At 39.2% G+C, this 20,709-nt stretch overlaps 2 protein-coding genes across 2 annotated transcripts; both read left to right on the top strand.

The window, feature by feature from the left end:
• Positions 1 to 1,476: 1,476 nt before the first annotated feature.
• Positions 1,477 to 5,972, top strand: LOC122320516 (adenylyl cyclase X E-like). The gene is made up of 12 exons (XM_043208655.1): positions 1,477 to 1,634; positions 1,688 to 1,828; positions 1,882 to 2,041; positions 2,106 to 2,889; positions 2,951 to 3,051; positions 3,117 to 3,444; positions 3,652 to 4,099; positions 4,241 to 4,602; positions 4,664 to 4,758; positions 4,822 to 4,973; positions 5,035 to 5,179; positions 5,392 to 5,972. The coding sequence occupies exons 1-12, from the start codon at positions 1,533 to 1,535 to the stop codon at positions 5,931 to 5,933; spliced, it is 3,360 nt and encodes a 1,119-aa protein (XP_043064590.1). The 5' UTR covers positions 1,477 to 1,532; the 3' UTR covers positions 5,934 to 5,972.
• A 2,197-nt stretch (positions 5,973 to 8,169) lies between these two features.
• On the top strand, positions 8,170 to 12,674 carry LOC122320508 (adenylyl cyclase X E-like). Its single transcript, XM_043208642.1, has 12 exons — positions 8,170 to 8,327; positions 8,381 to 8,521; positions 8,575 to 8,734; positions 8,799 to 9,582; positions 9,644 to 9,744; positions 9,810 to 10,137; positions 10,345 to 10,792; positions 10,943 to 11,304; positions 11,366 to 11,460; positions 11,524 to 11,675; positions 11,737 to 11,881; positions 12,094 to 12,674. Exons 1-12 carry the CDS (start codon positions 8,226 to 8,228, stop codon positions 12,633 to 12,635), a joined length of 3,360 nt encoding a protein of 1,119 aa, XP_043064577.1. The 5' UTR covers positions 8,170 to 8,225; the 3' UTR covers positions 12,636 to 12,674.
• The last annotated feature ends 8,035 nt before the right edge of the window (positions 12,675 to 20,709 follow it).

Genomic DNA, 20,709 nt, shown 5'->3' with positions numbered 1-20,709 from the left:
AATAGCGGATCTAGCACATATTATAAAAAAGACAAGTGCGAGTAGCCAATAGAAGTCAAACCAAAAGGACGGTCCAGCTGAATCAAGATCCCAAAGTCGAGTCTCCGAACGCCGGACAAGTCAGCTAAGTTGTGGATTTGTATCGCTGGGATCTGAAAGGTAATAGGTCGGGTAAAGGGTAAGGTCACGAGCTTAGGGTACGAAGTCTCTAGATGAGTCCTGGAGTCATTTTTTCTTGCACTTAAGCTGGAATTTACCTTATAACGGAATAATCTGATTACAATACCTTGCCAAGATTACAATACCTTGCCAAGATTACAATACCTTGCCAAGATTACAATAACTTGTTTAATATAAATGTTGAATTTCTTTCAATTTAGCAATTATTTTCTGATAATGTCTAAATATTTACTAAGACCTTATATTCCCCCATTTTGGCCACAATTGGCTACTGAGCACTTTCTATGGCACGTTCATATTATACAAGTGTGCACGTTCCTGCCAATTCACTTCAAAGGAGTAGTCATTTAGGCTCTCGTGTATAAAATTTACTCCTTCCACTTTTTGTCCGAAGGGTTCTCCGAACCTCAACCAGGTGGGCATTTTTTATCGTCTAATGAACAACACGGTTCACTTTATGATCGTCCTTTCTGGATCATCAGTATATCAGGGAGAAGCGCAGATGTGGAGTTGTGAGGAGTTTCAAAATCCCCACAATTTGAGGTGCAGGGGAGTAGAGCTTAGCAACAACGAGGGAGACTGGAATGCCGAAGAGGCCAAAGTCAACCAGGGAGAACGGGAAATTTTGAAACTTGGACTGGCGCAGAGCGGAGAGATCGCGATTCATGTCGAACGGTAAATTGACGGACTTTCGATTCGCACAAAGAGAATGCGCCGTGAACTAACGGGACATCGTTGGACCTTGAACCCAATTACATGTTATAAAAAGAGGGCGTAACGCCATCCAACCAACCATTAGGTTGGCATAGCCACGGAGGACGGTTTTGTCAATGAAGGTCAAATGAAACTACATATACATATAACTTAAATAAGTATATAAACGAGTATCAACGCGTGTGAAAGCCAATTGAAGTCAAAGCAAAAGGACGGTTCAGCAGGATCACGATCGCAAAGTCGAGACTCCGAACGCCGGACAAGTCAATTGTGTTGTGGATTTGTATCGCTGGGATCTGAAAGGTGCTAAGTCAGGTTAAGGGCAAGGTCACGAGCTGGTTCGTAGTATTAAGAGGAGTTCTGGAGTGCGGTCGTGCGTAGACTGCTTCGATAATTTTTTCTAGTACTTAAGCTGGAATTTACAACGGAATAATCACATTACAATACCTTGCCAAGATTACAATACCTTGCCAAGATTACAATACCTTGTTTAATATAAATGTCGAATTTCTTTCAATTTAGCAACCATAGAAAAATAATATTCAAAGGTTTACAAAAATGTTGAGGCAAAGCAGGCTCAGCCCTTGTGAGCATCGGACGTTCAAGACTATACAACCGATAAAAAACATCTATTCAATATGAACAGTAAGACATTCTACAAACGGGAATACTTGAAGAAACCTAGGCGGTGCCATCTCGACTACTCCGACGAGCGAGTCTGGGAGCAAAGCTACTTGGAGGTAGGAAATTCGTCGAATTTATCACTTACAAAGTGTTAATAAACCACAAATAGGCAAAATGCAAAGAGCTGAATTTGGAGGAGGAGTACAGGAGATATCAGATCCGTCTGATGATAAGCTCTCTCACCGTATTCTACCCCCTGTTTATACTGGTGACACTGGGCATGGAGTTTGTAAATTGGTTATGTGTCGAGGTGAGACTTAACAGTTTAACAAATTAAAATTTTTAGAAATATTCTTTCCGCAGAATACAAGTTTAATCTATATAAATTTAGTTTCTGATGCTAGTCATCTGGTTATGGTGTGTTCAATATTAAGTGTCAACTTCTTCGAAAGTTTCGTAACGCGCCACCGGTGGGTAATGGTTTTCACCTCAGTTTTGGCAGCTTATGCCGTGACATTTAATGGTGAGTCTCAGAAAAAATGGTGGTATTACCGGCATGCTCTATGCTGAGTGCTGTTTTTCTCCAGACATAGCATATGTCCAATATCACAAAAACAATACCCACTGGCCTCTAAATACCTCATTTGACGTGTTTGTGCTTTGCATGATTTACATGTTTCTGCCAATTCCGTCAATTACGGGAGCTGCTCTGTTGGCCACCTCAGTAAGCCTTATTTACGTGGGCTACTTCGTACGCAACTTGATCAAACACCCTACGTTTGAGCGCGAAATCAGCGGCTACGAGGATCTAGCCGCTGATATACTGCACAATGTGGGCTTCAACATGATGGGCATCTTCTTCCGGATTATGAACGACATCTTGGTGCGCGCCTCCTTCCTCGATCGCCACCAGTTCATCAAGGAGGAAGTATGGTTGCGGAACGCCCTCCTCCAGGAATCGATGCTCCTGGACACCATCCTGCCGCCCCAGATCGCAAAGCCCATCCAGGACAGCATCAAAAGCAAGATCAGGCAGTCGGAAAATGCGCCCGAACGCTTCTCCATGGGTCGCCGGCGTAAGAGTGACACCTTTATGCCCATCCAGATTCATCCCGATGTCAGTATCCTGTACGCGGACGTGGTCAACTACACCCACTTGACCACAACCTTGACGGTTCAGAGTCTGGTGAGAGTCCTGCACGACCTCTACGGAAGATTCGACATGGCAGCCTCCCACTTCAAGGTGCAGCGTATTAAATTCCTAGGCGACTGCTATTATTGTGTGGCAGGATTAACGACACCAGATCCTGATCACGCCAAGATGGCGGTGTCGTTGGGCATATCAATGATTGCGAACATCCAGGAGGTGAGGTATGTTTCATACCTTATAACAAAATATAGTAGATCACTGAAAAGTGCTTTGGGTTTTCAGGACGGAAAGCGGATTGGATATCGATATGCGCATAGGAGTCCACTCAGGTTCTTTAATTGCAGGTGTGATCGGCGAAGCGAAGCTGCAGCTCGATATTTGGGGTGCGACTATCCCATAATCTGTTACGAAATCGTATTCTATTCCTATGTATTATTCACATTTCAAGGTGCTGATGTTGACATCGCCAGTCGTTTAGAGGCCACAGGAAAGGCGGGTCAGGTCCACGTTAGTGGGCGCACTCTTGCCTACTTGAATATTGCTGACTATGTGATATATCCGGGCACTGAAATGGCTCGAAAGGACAACCTGCTGAAGTCGATGAGCACATATCTTATCACTGGAACTGTATCCCGAGGTTCCATTCAAACCGTCTTGTCGGAATCGAACCTTGATATCACGTATATCGAGATACAACGGGAACAAACGGCCGCTCCTTCCTCAATGTCGGATGAGCTTCGTGAGGAGTTCCGAAAAATGCCAGTCGGTGGCTTCAAGTAAGCTATATAAGTTGATCAAAAATTATTTCTTATATTGTGCCCTTAAATTTAATAACAATAATCGTGTATTTACTTTCTCAATTTACTTTAATCACTTTTCCCTTTAAAGCGGTTTTAAATAGATTTATGAAGGGGTATTGTAATTTTCCTATTTCTTAATCCATTACAATTTAAAAAAAAACATTGATTCAAATCTGTTCTCAGCTTTCGAAAGCTTTGCTGTCGCCGTGGTGTTAACGAGGATGACAACGCCGAACGCAATTTGGGCACGTTTTGTGTGGCGTTTAAAGACTCTTCTCTGGAAAGGAGTTACCTACAGCAGCCCGACTTCATTTTCAAGGCCTCGATGCTGTTGGCCTGGGGAATTTGCTGCTGTCTCATCTACATGCAGGTGGTAGACAACAACTTTGTCTGCGAGGCCTGCATTGTGGTGGATCTACTCACATTTCTCTTGCTGACTGCCATGTTGTGTATCGCCTGGTATAAGAAAGTGTGTTGGTGGAAGGATAGACACAGGGAATCCAAAGTGTACGGCAAATTCAGCTGCACGGTGTTCCACCTGTTCGAGAAGCTTCAGTACAGTGTGACTCTGCGCATTACCGCCTACTTGCTGATCATTATATGCTACGTCTCGGTGATCTCATTAATAATGGTAAGAAGTGGCTTTGGTATTAATTTCTGTTAAACCTAAAATGCTTACAAGAACTCAGTTCAATTAATTTACACCTCATGAAGCCTCTGTCATAGAAATCATTATTTATATACGAAGTTACTTATCTTTCCCAATAATTAGATAAACTGCGACCGCGACCAGTTTGAGCTGAGTGTTATTCACAGCAAGCTTTTCCACTATGAAATGAATCGGGATTTCTGCTTTCATCCGTGGGCATTTACGAACATGATTTCTTTGATAATCGGCATGAGCTACACCTTTGCACGAATTCCGTTCGTACTGAAGATAGTAGTCAGTGGTTGCGAAACCTTGGCCTACCTGCTGATCGTGTTCTTCCAGTACGCATTCATTTTCCGGCACAGCGCCACCACTTCTCCGTTTTTGCAAGCGGAAGTAGCTCATTGTTTTCGGGTTTGCATGATGCTGCTCACTATGTATGCAAAGGAACGTCAGACGGAGTTCAACACAAAAATTAACTACAAGTGAGTAAAAGGATGACAGTTGTACTCAAGAAAATGTTTATTAAACTAGTGTTATCCACAGGCTTAACGTAGACTTGCAGAAAAAACAAAAAGCAGCTGATGTTACAAACCAATCCATCATAATTCTGCTTAACAACATTCTGCCTTCTCATGTTGGTAAGTTTGCTTAATATTAATCCATAATAATTGGCTTACAAGTGTTTTCTTTCCTTCCTTTAGTCGACCTGTATCTTGATTCCATAGCTCACCATGAGCTGTATTACGAAAATTATCAAATGGTTTCAGTTATGTTTGCCATGCTTGTAAATTTCCAAATGAATTTGCCCAGCCTAAGAATTCTTAACGATATCATTACAGAGTTTGACAAACTGGTAAGACAAAATATATATTAACATCTTGTAAACATCCTTCATGAGTTTTTTCGATTTGGAGTTGTCGGTCTACAAAGAATATTATGTTGTTGAGAAAATTAAGGTCGTCGGTTGCACTTATATGGCCGCTTGTGGATTGGACTTCACATTAGCTTCAGGAGTCAGAGCCAGCAGTAATTTACGCAGTAGTTCACTCCATGTAGATGGTAAGTATTAAGACTGAACGCCATTGTTAAATGTACAGCTAAAATACATTCAGTTGAAGACTATCATAAGATTTAAAATCTTTCCACGGAACAAAATTTGTGCCTAGAAAACTATGAAGATAATAATATACATATATATTACATAAATATTTTCACGAATTACACATCTTATTAGTATTTAAATAACAATACCTGATTAAATTTTTTTCCAGTGGAACGGGTTCTAAACCAGAGATCGTCCCTTGATAACAAAGAGACCGAGTCCAACCACGATGAGGTGGTCTTCATTATGACCTCGTTCGCCCTGGACCTGATGCGAACCCTGTCGGTGTGCAACAAGGCCTACTCGGATTTCCACTTCGACCGGGATTTGGCGAGTGGAGAGATCTGCATCGGGATTTCCAGCGGAGAGATAATGGCCGGAGTAGTGGGTGCCTCGCAGCCTCATTACGACATCTGGGGGAACCCGGTCAACATGGCCTCTCGAATGGAATCAACCGGTCTGCCAGGTCACATCCAGGTTACCGAGGAGTCCGCCAAGGTCCTCCAGGAGTTCGACATCCACTGCACTTACCGTGGCTTGACCTTCGTTAAGGGTCGCGGGAACATCCCCACTTACTTTGTGGGAATCGATGAAAACTTGAAGTTCATTTCCGCGAGACTCGTCGACCGAGCCTCAACGAGACGTTTTTCAGTAATGTCTTCACTGGAACCATATGCAACTCCTACCAGTGAGGAAGATGAGAGTCAGTAGTTTCTTGAATGTTCATTAAAATATATATTTTCTACAAAAGAACTTGAAATTTTGGGCGGCCGACCAATGTAATAAAAATCGGGGTATTTAGTCTGTCTGTTCTTATACGAACTAGTTTTATAGGTTCCTCGAAATTACTTATCAAAAGTTTTGCAGTATATCGGATCGGAAGACGTTATTGAATAGCTCTCATAGGAGAGATAGATAAAATATCGAAAAACAAGAAAGGAAGCTAGCTTCAGCGAACAAAAGCTTATTTACCATTGCAGTCATCAAATATGTCTAGCAAAACACATAAAGGCTAAACAGCATCAAAGCTTTGACGATTTTTCTATGTATATATGACGGCTATATGATATAGTCGTCCGATTTTGATGAAATTTAATTCGTAATTCAAGAGTCATTACAAAGCTCTATATTCCTAAAATCATGCTTGTCTGATAAAAAACAATGATGTTATAATTTTATTTCCGTTATTTCTATATAAGTTTTTCGATCTTTCTTATGTCAGCTATGTATAAGATAACTTTGTCTGATTTTAATGAAATTTTTTTCCTGCTTAAGGGTTATTATGCTCGTGGGATTAAAAACAAGGATGTTACAACTTTTTTCCCATTATATATATTTTTTTCGATCTTTTTATGGCAGCTATATGATAGAGTTGTCCGATTTTGATAAAATTTTATCCGAAATTCAAGAGTGGTTAGAAAACGCCATATGGAAGAAATCAAGTCGATCTGATCAAAACCAACGTCGTGAGAATTTTTTATTTCATTCTCTCGTGGGGGAGCTATCCGATATAGTCGGCCGATCCGGCCGTTCCGACTTATATATTGCGTGCAATAACTATACAACTTTCAGGAAAGTTTCAGCTATGTAGGTAGCTTTAAAACTGAGAGACTAGTTTACATAGAAACAGACAGACGGACAGACGGACAGACGTATTTCGATTCAGATCGTGATGCTGATCAAGAATATATATACTTTATGGGGTCTGAGTGTCTCCTTCACTGCGTTGCAAACTTCTGACTGAAATTATAATACCCTTTTTTTATAAAAAAGGACAGTAAAATTGTCGATTGCGTTGTGACACTTGTCACAAGTTGCCGCATTGTTCTTTTGATTGTAATAATTGTATTAATTTTATTTTCTGATAATGTCTAAATATTTACTAAGACCTTATATTCCCCCATTTTGGCCACAATTGGCTACTGAGCACTTTCTATGGCACGTTCATATTATACAAGTGTGCACGTTCCTGCCAATTCACTTCAAAGGAGTAGTCATTTAGGCTCTCGTGTATAAAATTTACTCCTTCCACTTTTTGTCCGAAGGGTTCTCCGAACCTCAACCAGGTGGGCATTTTTTATCGTCTAATGAACAACACGGTTCACTTTATGATCGTCCTTTCTGGATCATCAGTATATCAGGGAGAAGCGCAGATGTGGAGTTGTGAGGAGTTTCAAAATCCCCACAATTTGAGGTGCAGGGGAGTAGAGCTTAGCAACAACGAGGGAGACTGGAATGCCGAAGAGGCCAAAGTCAACCAGGGAGAACGGGAAATTTTGAAACTTGGACTGGCGCAGAGCGGAGAGATCGCGATTCATGTCGAACGGTAAATTGACGGACTTTCGATTCGCACAAAGAGAATGCGCCGTGAACTAACGGGACATCGTTGGACCTTGAACCCAATTACATGTTATAAAAAGAGGGCGTAACGCCATCCAACCAACCATTAGGTTGGCATAGCCACGGAGGACGGTTTTGTCAATGAAGGTCAAATGAAACTACATATACATATAACTTAAATAAGTATATAAACGAGTATCAACGCGTGTGAAAGCCAATTGAAGTCAAAGCAAAAGGACGGTTCAGCAGGATCACGATCGCAAAGTCGAGACTCCGAACGCCGGACAAGTCAATTGTGTTGTGGATTTGTATCGCTGGGATCTGAAAGGTGCTAAGTCAGGTTAAGGGCAAGGTCACGAGCTGGTTCGTAGTATTAAGAGGAGTTCTGGAGTGCGGTCGTGCGTAGACTGCTTCGATAATTTTTTCTAGTACTTAAGCTGGAATTTACAACGGAATAATCACATTACAATACCTTGCCAAGATTACAATACCTTGCCAAGATTACAATACCTTGTTTAATATAAATGTCGAATTTCTTTCAATTTAGCAACCATAGAAAAATAATATTCAAAGGTTTACAAAAATGTTGAGGCAAAGCAGGCTCAGCCCTTGTGAGCATCGGACGTTCAAGACTATACAACCGATAAAAAACATCTATTCAATATGAACAGTAAGACATTCTACAAACGGGAATACTTGAAGAAACCTAGGCGGTGCCATCTCGACTACTCCGACGAGCGAGTCTGGGAGCAAAGCTACTTGGAGGTAGGAAATTCGTCGAATTTATCACTTACAAAGTGTTAATAAACCACAAATAGGCAAAATGCAAAGAGCTGAATTTGGAGGAGGAGTACAGGAGATATCAGATCCGTCTGATGATAAGCTCTCTCACCGTATTCTACCCCCTGTTTATACTGGTGACACTGGGCATGGAGTTTGTAAATTGGTTATGTGTCGAGGTAAGACTTAACAGTTTAACAAATTAAAATTTTTAGAAATATTCTTTCCGCAGAATACAAGTTTAATCTCCATAAATTTATTTTTTGCTTCTTTTAATCTGGTTATGGTGTCTTCAATATTAAGTGTCAACTTCTTCGAAAGTTTCGTAACGCGCCACCGGTGGGTAATGGTTTTCACCTCAGTTTTGGCGGCTTATGCCGTGACATTTAATGGTGAGTCTCAGAAATAATGTTGGTATTATCGGCATACTCTATGCTGAGTGCTGTTTTTCTCCAGACATAGCATATGTCCAATATCACAAAAACAATACCCACTGGCCTCTAAATACCGCATTTGACGTGTTTGTGCTTTGCATGATTTACATGTTTCTGCCAATTCCGTCAATTACGGGAGCTGCTCTGTTGGCCACCTCAGTAAGCCTTATTTACGTGGGCTACTTCGTACGCAACTTGATCAAACACCCTTCGTTTGAGCGCGAAATCAGCGGCTACGAGAATCTAGCCGCTGATATACTGCACAATGTGGGCTTCAACATGATGGGCATCTTCTTCCGGATTATGAACGACATCTTGGTGCGCGCCTCCTTCCTCGATCGCCACCAGTTCATCAAGGAGGAAGTGTGGTTGCGGAACGCCCTGCTTCAGGAATCGATGCTCCTGGACACCATCCTGCCGCCCCAGATCGCAAAGCCCATCCAGGACAGCATCAAAAGCAAGATCAGGCAGTCGGAAAATGCGCCCGAACGCTTCTCCATGGGTCGCCGGCGTAAGAGTGACACCTTTATGCCCATCCAGATTCATCCCGATGTCAGTATCCTGTACGCGGACGTGGTCAACTACACCCACTTGACCACAACCTTGACGGTTCAGAGTCTGGTGAGAGTCCTGCACGACCTCTACGGAAGATTCGACATGGCAGCCTCCCACTTCAAGGTGCAGCGTATTAAATTCCTAGGCGACTGCTATTATTGTGTGGCAGGATTAACGACACCAGATCCTGATCACGCCAAGATGGCGGTGTCGTTGGGCATATCAATGATTGCGAACATCCAGGAGGTGAGGTATGTTTCATACCTTATAACAAAATATAGTAGATCACTGAAAAGTGCTTTGGGTTTTCAGGACGGAAAGCGGATTGGATATCGATATGCGCATAGGAGTCCACTCAGGTTCTTTAATTGCAGGTGTGATCGGCGAAGCGAAGCTGCAGCTCGATATTTGGGGTGCGACTATCACATAATCTGTTACGAAATCGTATTCTATTCCTATGTATTATTCACATTTCAAGGTGCTGATGTTGACATCGCCAGTCGTTTAGAGGCCACAGGAAAGGCGGGTCAGGTCCACGTTAGTGGGCGCACTCTTGCCTACTTGAATATTGCTGACTATGTGATATATCCGGGCACTGAAATGGCTCGAAAGGACAACCTGCTGAAGTCGATGAGCACATATCTTATCACTGGAACTGTATCCCGAGGTTCCATTCAAACCGTCTTGTCGGAATCGAACCTTGATATCACGTATATCGAGATACAACGGGAACAAACGGCCGCTCCTTCCTCAATGTCGGATGAGCTTCGTGAGGAGTTCCGAAAAATGCCAGTCGGTGGCTTCAAGTAAGCTATATAAGTTGATCAAAAATTATTTCTTATATTGTGCCCTTAAATTTAATAACAATAATCGTGTATTTACTTTCTCAATTTACTTTAATCACTTTTCCCTTTAAAGCGGTTTTAAATAGATTTATGAAGGGGTATTGTAATTTTCCTATTTCTTAATCCATTACAATTTAAAAAAAAACATTGATTCAAATCTGTTCTCAGCTTTCGAAAGCTTTGCTGTCGCCGTGGTGTTAACGAGGATGACAACGCCGAACGCAATTTGGGCACGTTTTGTGTGGCGTTTAAAGACTCTTCTCTGGAAAGGAGTTACCTACAGCAGCCCGACTTCATTTTCAAGGCCTCGATGCTGTTGGCCTGGGGAATTTGCTGCTGTCTCATCTACATGCAGGTGGTAGACAACAACTTTGTCTGCGAGGCCTGCATTGTGGTGGATCTACTCACATTTCTCTTGCTGACTGCCATGTTGTGTATCGCCTGGTATAAGAAAGTGTGTTGGTGGAAGGATAGACACAGGGAATCCAAAGTGTACGGCAAATTCAGCTGCACGGTGTTCCACCTGTTCGAGAAGCTTCAGTACAGTGTGACTCTGCGCATTACCGCCTACTTGCTGATCATTATATGCTACGTCTCGGTGATCTCTTTAATAATGGTAAGAAATGGCTTTGGTATTAATTTCTGTAAGAATGCCTTAAACCTAAAATGCTTACAAGAACTCAGTTCAATTAATTTACACCTCATGAAGCCTCTGTCAAAGAAATCATTATTTATATACGAGTTACTTATCTTTCCCAATCCTTAGATAAACTGCGACCGCGACCAGTATGAGCTGAGTGTTATTGACAGCAAGCTTTTCCACTATGAAATGAAACGGGATTTCTGCTTCCATCCGTGGGCATTTACGAACATGATTTCTTTGATAATCGGCATGAGCTACACCTTTGCACGAATTCCGTTCGTACTGAAGATAGTAGTCAGTGGTTGCGAAACCTTGGCCTACCTGCTGATCGTGTTCTTCCAGTACGCATTCATTTTCCGGCACAGCGCCACCACTTCTCCGTTTTTGCAAGCGGAAGTAGCTCATTGTTTTCGGGTTTGCATGATGCTGCTCACTATGTCTGCAAAGGAACGTCAGACGGAGTTCAACACAAAGCTTAACTACAAGTGAGTAAAAGGATGACAGTTGTACTCAAGAAAATGTTTATTAAACTAGTGTTATCCACAGGCTTAACGTAGACTTGCAGAAAAAACAAAAAGCAGCTGATGTTACAAACCAATCCATCATAATTCTGCTTAACAACATTCTGCCTTCTCATGTTGGTAAGTTTGCTTAATATTAATCCATAATAATTGGCTTACAAGTGTTTTCTTTCCTTCCTTTAGTCGACCTGTATCTTGATTCCATAGCTCACCATGAGCTGTATTACGAAAATTATCAAATGGTTTCAGTTATGTTTGCCATGCTTGTAAATTTCCAAATGAATTTGCCCAGCCTAAGAATTCTTAACGATATCATTACAGAGTTTGACAAACTGGTAAGACAAAATATATATTAACATCTTGTAAACATCCTTCATGAGTTTTTTCGATTTGGAGTTGTCGGTCTACAAAGAATATTATGTTGTTGAGAAAATTAAGGTCGTCGGTTGCACTTATATGGCCGCTTGTGGATTGGACTTCACATTAGCTTCAGGAGTCAGAGCCAGCAGTAATTTACGCAGTAGTTCACTCCATGTAGATGGTAAGTATTAAGACTGAACGCCATTGTTAAATGTACAGCTAAAAAACATTCAGTTGAAGACTATCATAAGATTTAAAATCTTTCCACGGAACAAAATTTGTGCCTAGAAAACTATGAAGATAATAATATACATATATATTACATAAATATTTTCACGAATTACACATCTTAGTAGTATTTATATAACAATACCTGATTTAATTTTTTTCCAGTGGAGAGGGTTCTAAACCAGAGATCGTCCACCGATAACAAAGAGACCGAGTCCAATCACGATGAGGTGGTCTTCATTATGACCTCGTTCGCCCTGGACCTGATGCGAACCCTGTCGGTGTGCAACAAGGCCTACTCGGATTTCCACTTCGACCGGGATTTGGCGAGTGGAGAGATCTGCATCGGGATTTCCAGCGGAGAGATAATGGCCGGAGTAGTGGGTGCCTCGCAGCCTCATTACGACATCTGGGGGAACCCGGTCAACATGGCCTCTCGAATGGAATCAACCGGTCTGCCAGGTCACATCCAGGTTACCGAGGAGTCCGCCAAGGTCCTCCAGGAGTTCGACATCCACTGCACTTACCGTGGCTTGACCTTCGTTAAGGGTCGCGGAAACATCCCCACTTACTTTGTGGGAATCGATGAAAACTTGAAGTTCATTTCCGCGAGACTCGTCGACCGAGCCTCAACGAGACGTTTTTCAGTAATGTCTTCACTGGAACCATATGCAACTCCTACCAGTGAGGAAGATGAGAGTCAGTAGTTTCTTGAATGTTCATTAAAATATATATTTTCTACAAAAGAACTTGAAATTTTGGGCGGCCGACCAATGTAATAAAAATCGGGGTATTTAGTCTGTCTGTTCTTATACGAACTAGTTTTATAGGTTCCTCGAAATTACTTATCAAAAGTTTTGCAGTATATCGGATCGGAAGACGTTATTGAATAGCTCTCATAGGAGAGATAGATAAAATATCGAAAAACAAGAAAGGAAGCTAGCTTCAGCGAACAAAAGCTTATTTACCATTGCAGTCATCAAATATGTCTAGCAAAACACATAAAGGCTAAACAGCATCAAAGCTTTGACGATTTTTCTATGTATATATGACGGCTATATGATATAGTCGTCCGATTTTGATGAAATTTAATTCGTAATTCAAGAGTCATTACAAAGCTCTATATTCCTAAAATCATGCTTGTCTGATAAAAAACAATGATGTTATAATTTTATTTCCGTTATTTCTATATAAGTTTTTCGATCTTTCTTATGTCAGCTATGTATAAGATAACTTTGTCTGATTTTAATGAAATTTTTTTTCCTGCTTAAGGGTTATTATGCTCGTGGGATTAAAAACAAGGATGTTACAACTTTTTTCCCATTATATATATTTTTTTTCGATCTTTTTATGGCAGCTATATGATAGAGTTAACACGATTATGATAAAATTTAATCCGAAATTCAAGAGTGGTTAGAAAACGCCATATGGAAGAAATCAAGTCGATCTGATCAAAAACAACGTCGTGAGGATTTTTTTTTTTCATTCTCTCGTGGGGGAGCTATCCGATATAGTCGGCCGATCCGGCCCGTTCCGACTTATGTATACATATACTGTGTGCAATAACTACACAACTTTCGGGAAAGTTTCAGCTAGGTAGCTTTAAAACTGAGAGACAAGACAAGACAAGACACAAAACTGAGTTTATATAGAAACAGACAGACGGACAGACGTGCAGACGTATTTCGATTCAGATCGTGCAGGGACGGACGCAGAAAAAAATTTTGGGGGGGGTCCGATCGAAAAATTTTTGTTGTTTGGGGGGGTCCGATCAAAAATTTTTACGTTTGGGGGGTCCGATCAAAAAATTTGTTCATTTGGGGGGTCCGACCAAAAAAATTTTAGTTTTTATGGTTGAAAAGCCGTGTGCTGTAAGGAAATTTGAAAAAGTCAGAGATTTTGGGGGGTCCAGACCCCCGGACACCCCCTGCGTCCGCCCCTGAGATCGTGATGCTGATCAAGAATATACATATATACTTTATATATACTAAAATTATAATACCCTTTTGCTGTGCAAGGGTATAAAAAAGGACAGTAAAATTGTCGATTGCGTTGTGTCACTTGTCACAAGTTGCCGCATTGTTCTTTTGATTGTAATAATTGTATTAATTTTATTTTCTGATAATGTCTAAATATTTACTAAGACCTTATATTCCGCCATTTTGGACACAATTGGCTACTGAGCACTTAATATGGCACGTTCATATTATACATGTGTGCACGTTCCTGCCAATTCACTTAATCAAAGGAGTAGTCATTTAGGCTCTCATGTATAAAATTTAGTCCATCCACTTTTTGGCCGAAGGGTTCTCCGAACCTCAACCAGGTGGGCATTTTTTATCGTCTAATGAACAACTAAAGAAGATGAGACAAATCATCCTACTAGGTACTCCCTTAGCAATAAGCCGGGAAGTTAAGTAGCTTGGAGTTACCTTCGACAGGAGGCTAACGTTTGCAACCCATATGCAAAAGACAGTGTATAAGTGCCTCAGGGCTCTCTTCACCTGTCGGAAAATTGGAGGAAAATCTTGGGTGACCTCACCCCAAATTATCAGATAGTTATACCTTGTAATTGTGAGGCCAATACTCACATATGGGTCAGTAGCCTGGGGTAAACGAGCAAGGCACAGCTCCAAAGGCTGCAAAGACCGGCACTGGAAGTTCTCATGGAACTCACTCCGCTACACTGCGTAGTAGAGTTACAGCGGAAGGCCACCCTACTAAGAATCACTTCTTGTGGTAATGGCAGTGACCGCATCCTCAGTTCAAGGGATGCAGCAAAACTACTAGTCGAACCTTCCCTGAGCTCACACCCCAGGGACGAAATAACAGTAGAATTCATCTTTGAAAAGAATTTCTCTGCTCATCATGTCAAGTACACTCCATGGCGAGTCACAATATAGCATGGTATACGGACGGTTCTTTAACACACCAAGGCACTGGCCTTGGAGTAGTAGGACCACGAATCAAATACCATGAATCGTTAGGCCAATACACCAGCATATTCCAAGCTGAAGTTTGCGCCATAGGACGGTGTGCAGAGCTCAATATGAAGCGTGGGTACACAAACAAGGACATTGCGATCCTCTCGGACAGTCGAGCGGCAATTACTGCACTATGCAATAGAATCACCTCGAAGCTGGTTCGAGAAGTAAGAACAAAGCTGAACCTTCTGGGCAGCAGCAACATTCCAGGACACAAAGACATATCCGGGAATGAACTAGCCGACAGGCTGGCAAAACTAGGGGCGGAACGACCCCTTATAGGACCCGAGCCTTACTGTGGCATAGGCAGACACACAGTCAAAGATTACCTAAGAACAGAAGAGGTACATATGAGCAAGCCTGCTGGGAAAACACCACAGGCCAAAGACAAGCCAAAACCCTCATCGTCAATTATGACATGAAGAGGTTTAAATACAACTAGGGAAGAGTTCACTTAGGATAGTTACCGGCTTACTAACCGGACACTGCAAACTAAGGAGACACCTATTTAATATTGTAGGGATGTGAATGTATATCCCAGTAAAACACCAACACAGTCAAGTTCACTTTTAATATTCTTTATTTTACTTTTTAAGTTCTCGATGGCTCAACTCCTGGTGTTCGACTGAACTCCTCTCGACTCTTGCGATCCCAATCAACCCTCGTTTTAGCGAGAGGCAAGAGCGCAAGAGAGTGAGAGCCAGATCACAGAAAACATGCAGCTGCATATGCTATTTCTTATTAATACACACGATCTTCCCCGTTATACTTAAAGCTACTTTACAATAATGCGCACTTACAAATAATATAACCATTTACACATACATACATATATATCTACGTAGCCATCCTGCTAAAATTCGGCCGTCCTGACCCTTTAAGATCCCCTGATCTTATGTTATTTTACAATTAATTACAATAAATTAAGTTACATTATCGCTTTCCTATCCAATGTTTAATATTTTGACTACTCCAGACACCTTGATATGGCTTTCGTGATAATTGAAATCCTTCGACATCTTTAATTAAATATCTATCATTTCTTAAGACTTTATCTATAACATATGGACCTTTGTGCTTTGGTATTAACTTCCTTGCTACTCCAACTGAACAATCAAAGTTCTTGACCATAATATAATCTCCAACTTTGTACTCTGAACTCATATTTTTCTTTTCATTATATCTTCTTTCGTTGTCATTTTGTACTTTCCTTTGCGCTTCTGATCCCTTTTTCCTAATATCGTCTAGTTGCCTAACTTCAATAACGTCTCTAACTGTATCTAACTCTTCTAACTTCTGTCTTAATTCGTCGATAATCTTTCCCTTCTGTTCAATACCAAACAACATTCTACTTGGAATTTGTGCAATACTTCTTTGTTTTGTGTTATTCAACGAAAATTCAACGTCTTCAATAACTGTATCCCAGTGTAGTCCCTTTTCATTATCCGCTAATTTTGCTATCATTGCACAGTGGTCGGTCCCATAGGCCAAAAATCAAAAAATCAATTTTGGAATTTTGATTTCAAGTTTGGCGCATCTGTTTATCAATAGAACAAGGCTTTAAAAGCAAGTATTAGTTTTGTCTTGCTCCACATATTTGCGGAGAAATTGGGGCGCAAAGTGAGCGCGCAAACCCAGCGATTGACTGAAAGCGTGCGCATGTCTTTTGAAAGCGTTAAGTTAATAATTAAAAAAAAATATAAAACAATCGTTTAATATCCGAAAGTGAAATGAACATTAAAGTTGAAGGTTTGTAGATTGTGTTTTTATAATTTTTATTAATTTTGCATGCTATATGTGACTGTGACAATAATTGTTTATCCACCGCAATTTTACAAGTTCTGCAGAACTAAACATCAATATTCTGCAAAGGTAAAAGTTGTGTTCCCAAAACTTCTCAATAATGAAATTTTTTTTTAAATGTTAATCAATATTTAATTAGTATTATCTGTAAAAATCAGCTGCGAATAGCTGCGAATCCGTTCAGAATCTGTTAAAGAAGACGAGTACCTCGTTCCTTTTTCATCAGTTTTTGATTTTCTAGAGTAGCCATTTTTAATATATATTGCAAAATTTATTTTTTATTACTTTTATATTACTTTAAATTTATGTTAATCATCGTTTTTTGTTATCTTTTGTTAATTTTTTAACCAAAATTAAGTGTTTAATAAATATAATTTTTGTCAGTTACGCTTAAAAAAAGTGTAGTATGCATTTGGGAGTCAAATTTTGAACATTTTATGGTAAACACGATGGTAGCGGATATATTTGGCTTTGATGGTGCTGATACTTAAAATATAACATTCACACGCTATTATATACCTACAAAAAAAATTTCAACTCGATATTCCTACTGGAAGTATTTTTGGCCGCCTTCTCCATATAAGACCGACCACTGTGCATTGGTCCTAATATTCTATTAACTCTTTCCACCTGTCCATTTGCTTGAGGGGAACCAGTCGCAATTTTTACATGTTTAATATTGTACTCTTCTAAAAACTTTGTAAAATCCTCTGATGTAAAACAACTTCCCCTATCCGACACAATACATACTGGCCTGCTGTATGATCTAAAATAATCCTTTAACGCTACAATAACTTCTTTCGTATTCGTCGTCTTTGTTGGATATAACCTAACATATTTAGTAAATCCATCTATAACTACAAAAAGATGTTTCTTTAACCTTCCAGAGTCCACAGGACCGTAATGATCAATGTGTATTATTTCAAATGGTACATTTCCTTTTGGAATGCTGTGAAGGAATCCTTCTCCTTTCCCAGACTTTGGTGAAAACGCTACACATCTTAAACAATTATCTATATGCCTAACAACTTTTTCTTTTATATTCGAAAACCAATACGTTCTAACAATTGCATCCATTACTTTATCTCTTCCTAAGTGACCTAATTCATTATGGTATTTGTACAAAACTTTTTCTTCCATCTCTCGTGGCACACAAAACAGTAATCTTCCATCATTTGCTTTCCTATAAACTACCCCATTTCTCATCTCGAACATCTTGTCTTCAGCTTTTTCTAATCTTTTTCTAACTTCTTTTAATTTCTCATCTTTTGCTTGACATATAACTAAATTGTCTTCGAAACTATTTGTTTCTACTATTAGAATATTTGTGTTCCTACTTAACGCATCTACATGCTGCATATGCTTGCCCGCCTTATGTATTAATTCAAAATCGTATTCAAGCAGTTCTAATGCCCACCTGGCAATACGGGGGTTTAATTCTATTCTATTTAACGTTAATGTCAATGAATTACAATCCGTAACAATTTTAAAACGTTTGCCTTGTACGTAAATTCTAAATCTTCTTAGCGCGTATATTATGGCTAACGTTTCCAACTCAAAACTATGATATTTCGCCTCGTCCTTTGTTGTAGCTTTCGAAAAATAAAATATAGGATGCAGCTTTTTATCCTCTTTCCTTTGTAATAATACTGCCCCAAATCCTTGTGCACTTGCATCTGTATGCAACTCTATATCATCTTTATAATAATACAAACCTAACACTGGTGCTTCGACTAACTTTTTCTTAAGGATCTCAAAACATTGTAACTCCTTGTCTTCAAAACTAAATTCTTTGTCTTTCTTCAATAAATCATACAAAGGTTTGGCGATCGTCGAAAAGTCCTTAAGGGGCACAACTAGTGTGACGGCCTAAAAAAATGGTGATTTTTGGGAATTTTTATAAAAAAAACTACTTGATCAATTCTTTTCAAATTTTCAGAATATATTTATACATGTTTTAAGAATGTATAGTGAAATTTTTAAAGAAAAAAGTGAAATATTTTTTAAGTTATAGTCGATCTCCAACGGCGCTAAAAAAAAAGTGCCTTAACTGCTGCAGTGATTCCGGCCCTCTCCGTGGACAAAATCAAAAAATGAAAAATTCTCGTTAAACTAGATAATATTTTCCATACCATGAACTACAATAAAAAAAAATATCAAAAAATGACAAAATGGCAGCGTTAAAAAAAAAAAAAAAATCGAATTTTAGCCAAAATTTTGGTCGTTTTTGGCCTGCCAAAATTCGATTTTTGATCGGAACAAAAAACCGATAGTTCATGGTACGTAAAACTATATAAAGAACATGTAAAAAAATTTGGTAGTGATCGGATCACTAGTTTTTGAGTTATCACTGCAGCAAATTTGTAAAATGTTGTTTCGAGAAAAACGCGCTTAAAGATAAAATGATCGCTTGCACTGTTATGAGAGCGGCTGCTCTTTAAATTGTTATAACTCAAAAACTATTTGAGATATCGATTTTAAATTTTAATATGTTATTTTTAAAGGTGTTTTCTACCGAAATATGAAAAAAAATTTTTTAATTTTTTTAAAACTTCACACTAGTTGTGCCCCTTAATAAATCTTCTAAAATACGAACACAATCCGAGAAAACTTCTAACTCCATGTACCTTAACAGGAACTGGAAAATCTCTAATAGCATCTATTCCCTTGTCATTAGCCTTTATTCCTTTGCCCGTTACTACAAAGCCTAAATATTCTTTACTTTCTTGCAAAAATTCACACTTATCCATTCTTAACTCTGGTTTGTTCCTTGCTAATCTGTCAAAAACCTCCTGTAGTACATCCAAATGTTCCTGTATTTCTTTACTCGCAATCATAATGTCGTCCATATAAATAACTACCTTGTCTTCCCTTATCATATCTGCAAATATTTTATTGATAAACCTTTGAAAAACCGCCGGGGCATTTTTTAAGCCCCATTGGCATCCGCATAAACTCAAATTGTCCTAACGGCGTCATAAATGAGGTGTATTTAATTGATTCCTTTTCAACAAACACATGAAAGTATCCATGCTTAAGATCTAATTTTGAAAATATTTTTTTATTTACTAACTTATCTAATAAATCATCTATTAACGGTAGAGGATAATTATCTTTAATCATTGTCTTATTAAGCTTCCTATAATCCACACATAACCTTGATCTCCTGATTTCTTTTTCACTAACACTATTGGAGATGCATACTCCGATTCACTGGGTCTAATAATTCCTTTCTCTAAATATTCATCTAATATGATCTGCAATTTTTCTTTTTCTGTGTAAGCTAATCGTCTGGGCGAACAACTAAAGGGTTTCGAATCTTCCAACCTCAGTTTTATTTCACATCTAATCTCTGGTTCCTTTGGCCTTTCTTTATTTACATAACAACGTTCTACCATTTTGATAAAATGTCGCCTAACATTATAGTCCACTTGATTTCCAATTTCATATTCAATAGATTTATCTTCTATATTAATATTAAATAATTCCTTTTCCACTATATTTATTTCCAATTCCTTAGTATTTTCTAACATAATCTCGTCCATAGTGTAATTTTGATTACTAACGTTTTCCCCATTCATAATTCTTCTAACATCACTAACTAAATAATTTTCTTCTCCAATTTTACTTAAATTATTTCTAACTATCTGATTTTTACTACTAACATCACTAACTATCTGACTTTTATTTCTAACATTACTAACTATCTGCTTTTCAACTTTCTCCAACGTAACCATTTTCAAAGTGTCCAGATTCAATTTTAAATCGCATGCTTCCATAAAATCTCTACCTAGGATTACATCATGACTCATAGATTTGTTTGCCACAATAACCAAATGAAAATGTATTTTATTTAAATTCTTTAAGACATAACATAATATTTTTCCATACGTTTCCAAATAACTTTTGTTTAATCCATGATATAAACTTAAAACTGGTAACTTGCAAACATCTTTCGGTACTTTTGAAATTTTGATAAACGAAATTGGGCTTC

Source organism: Drosophila ficusphila, unplaced genomic scaffold (genome assembly GCF_018152265.1).
Source record: "Drosophila ficusphila isolate 14025-0441.05 unplaced genomic scaffold, ASM1815226v1 contig_607, whole genome shotgun sequence".
Taxonomy (NCBI): domain Eukaryota; kingdom Metazoa; phylum Arthropoda; class Insecta; order Diptera; family Drosophilidae; genus Drosophila; species Drosophila ficusphila.
This window is presented reverse-complemented; position numbering and strand designations above follow the sequence as displayed.

What these genes read in the sequence shown, in the direction of transcription:
- LOC122320516 (XM_043208655.1), top strand. Translation starts at nt 1,533, where the DNA reads ATGAACAGTAAGACATTCTACAAACGGGAATACTTGAAGAAACCTAGG. An exon ending in CGGTGATCTCATTAATAATG is followed by an intron (nt 4,100 to 4,240) that starts GTAAGAAGTGGC and finishes CCCAATAATTAG; the next exon opens with ATAAACTGCGACCGCGACCA. An exon ending in TTACAGAGTTTGACAAACTG is followed by an intron (nt 4,974 to 5,034) that starts GTAAGACAAAAT and finishes TTCGATTTGGAG; the next exon opens with TTGTCGGTCTACAAAGAATA.
- LOC122320508 (XM_043208642.1), top strand. Translation starts at nt 8,226, where the DNA reads ATGAACAGTAAGACATTCTACAAACGGGAATACTTGAAGAAACCTAGG. An exon ending in ATGCCAGTCGGTGGCTTCAA is followed by an intron (nt 10,138 to 10,344) that starts GTAAGCTATATA and finishes ATCTGTTCTCAG; the next exon opens with CTTTCGAAAGCTTTGCTGTC. An exon ending in AACACAAAGCTTAACTACAA is followed by an intron (nt 11,305 to 11,365) that starts GTGAGTAAAAGG and finishes TGTTATCCACAG; the next exon opens with GCTTAACGTAGACTTGCAGA.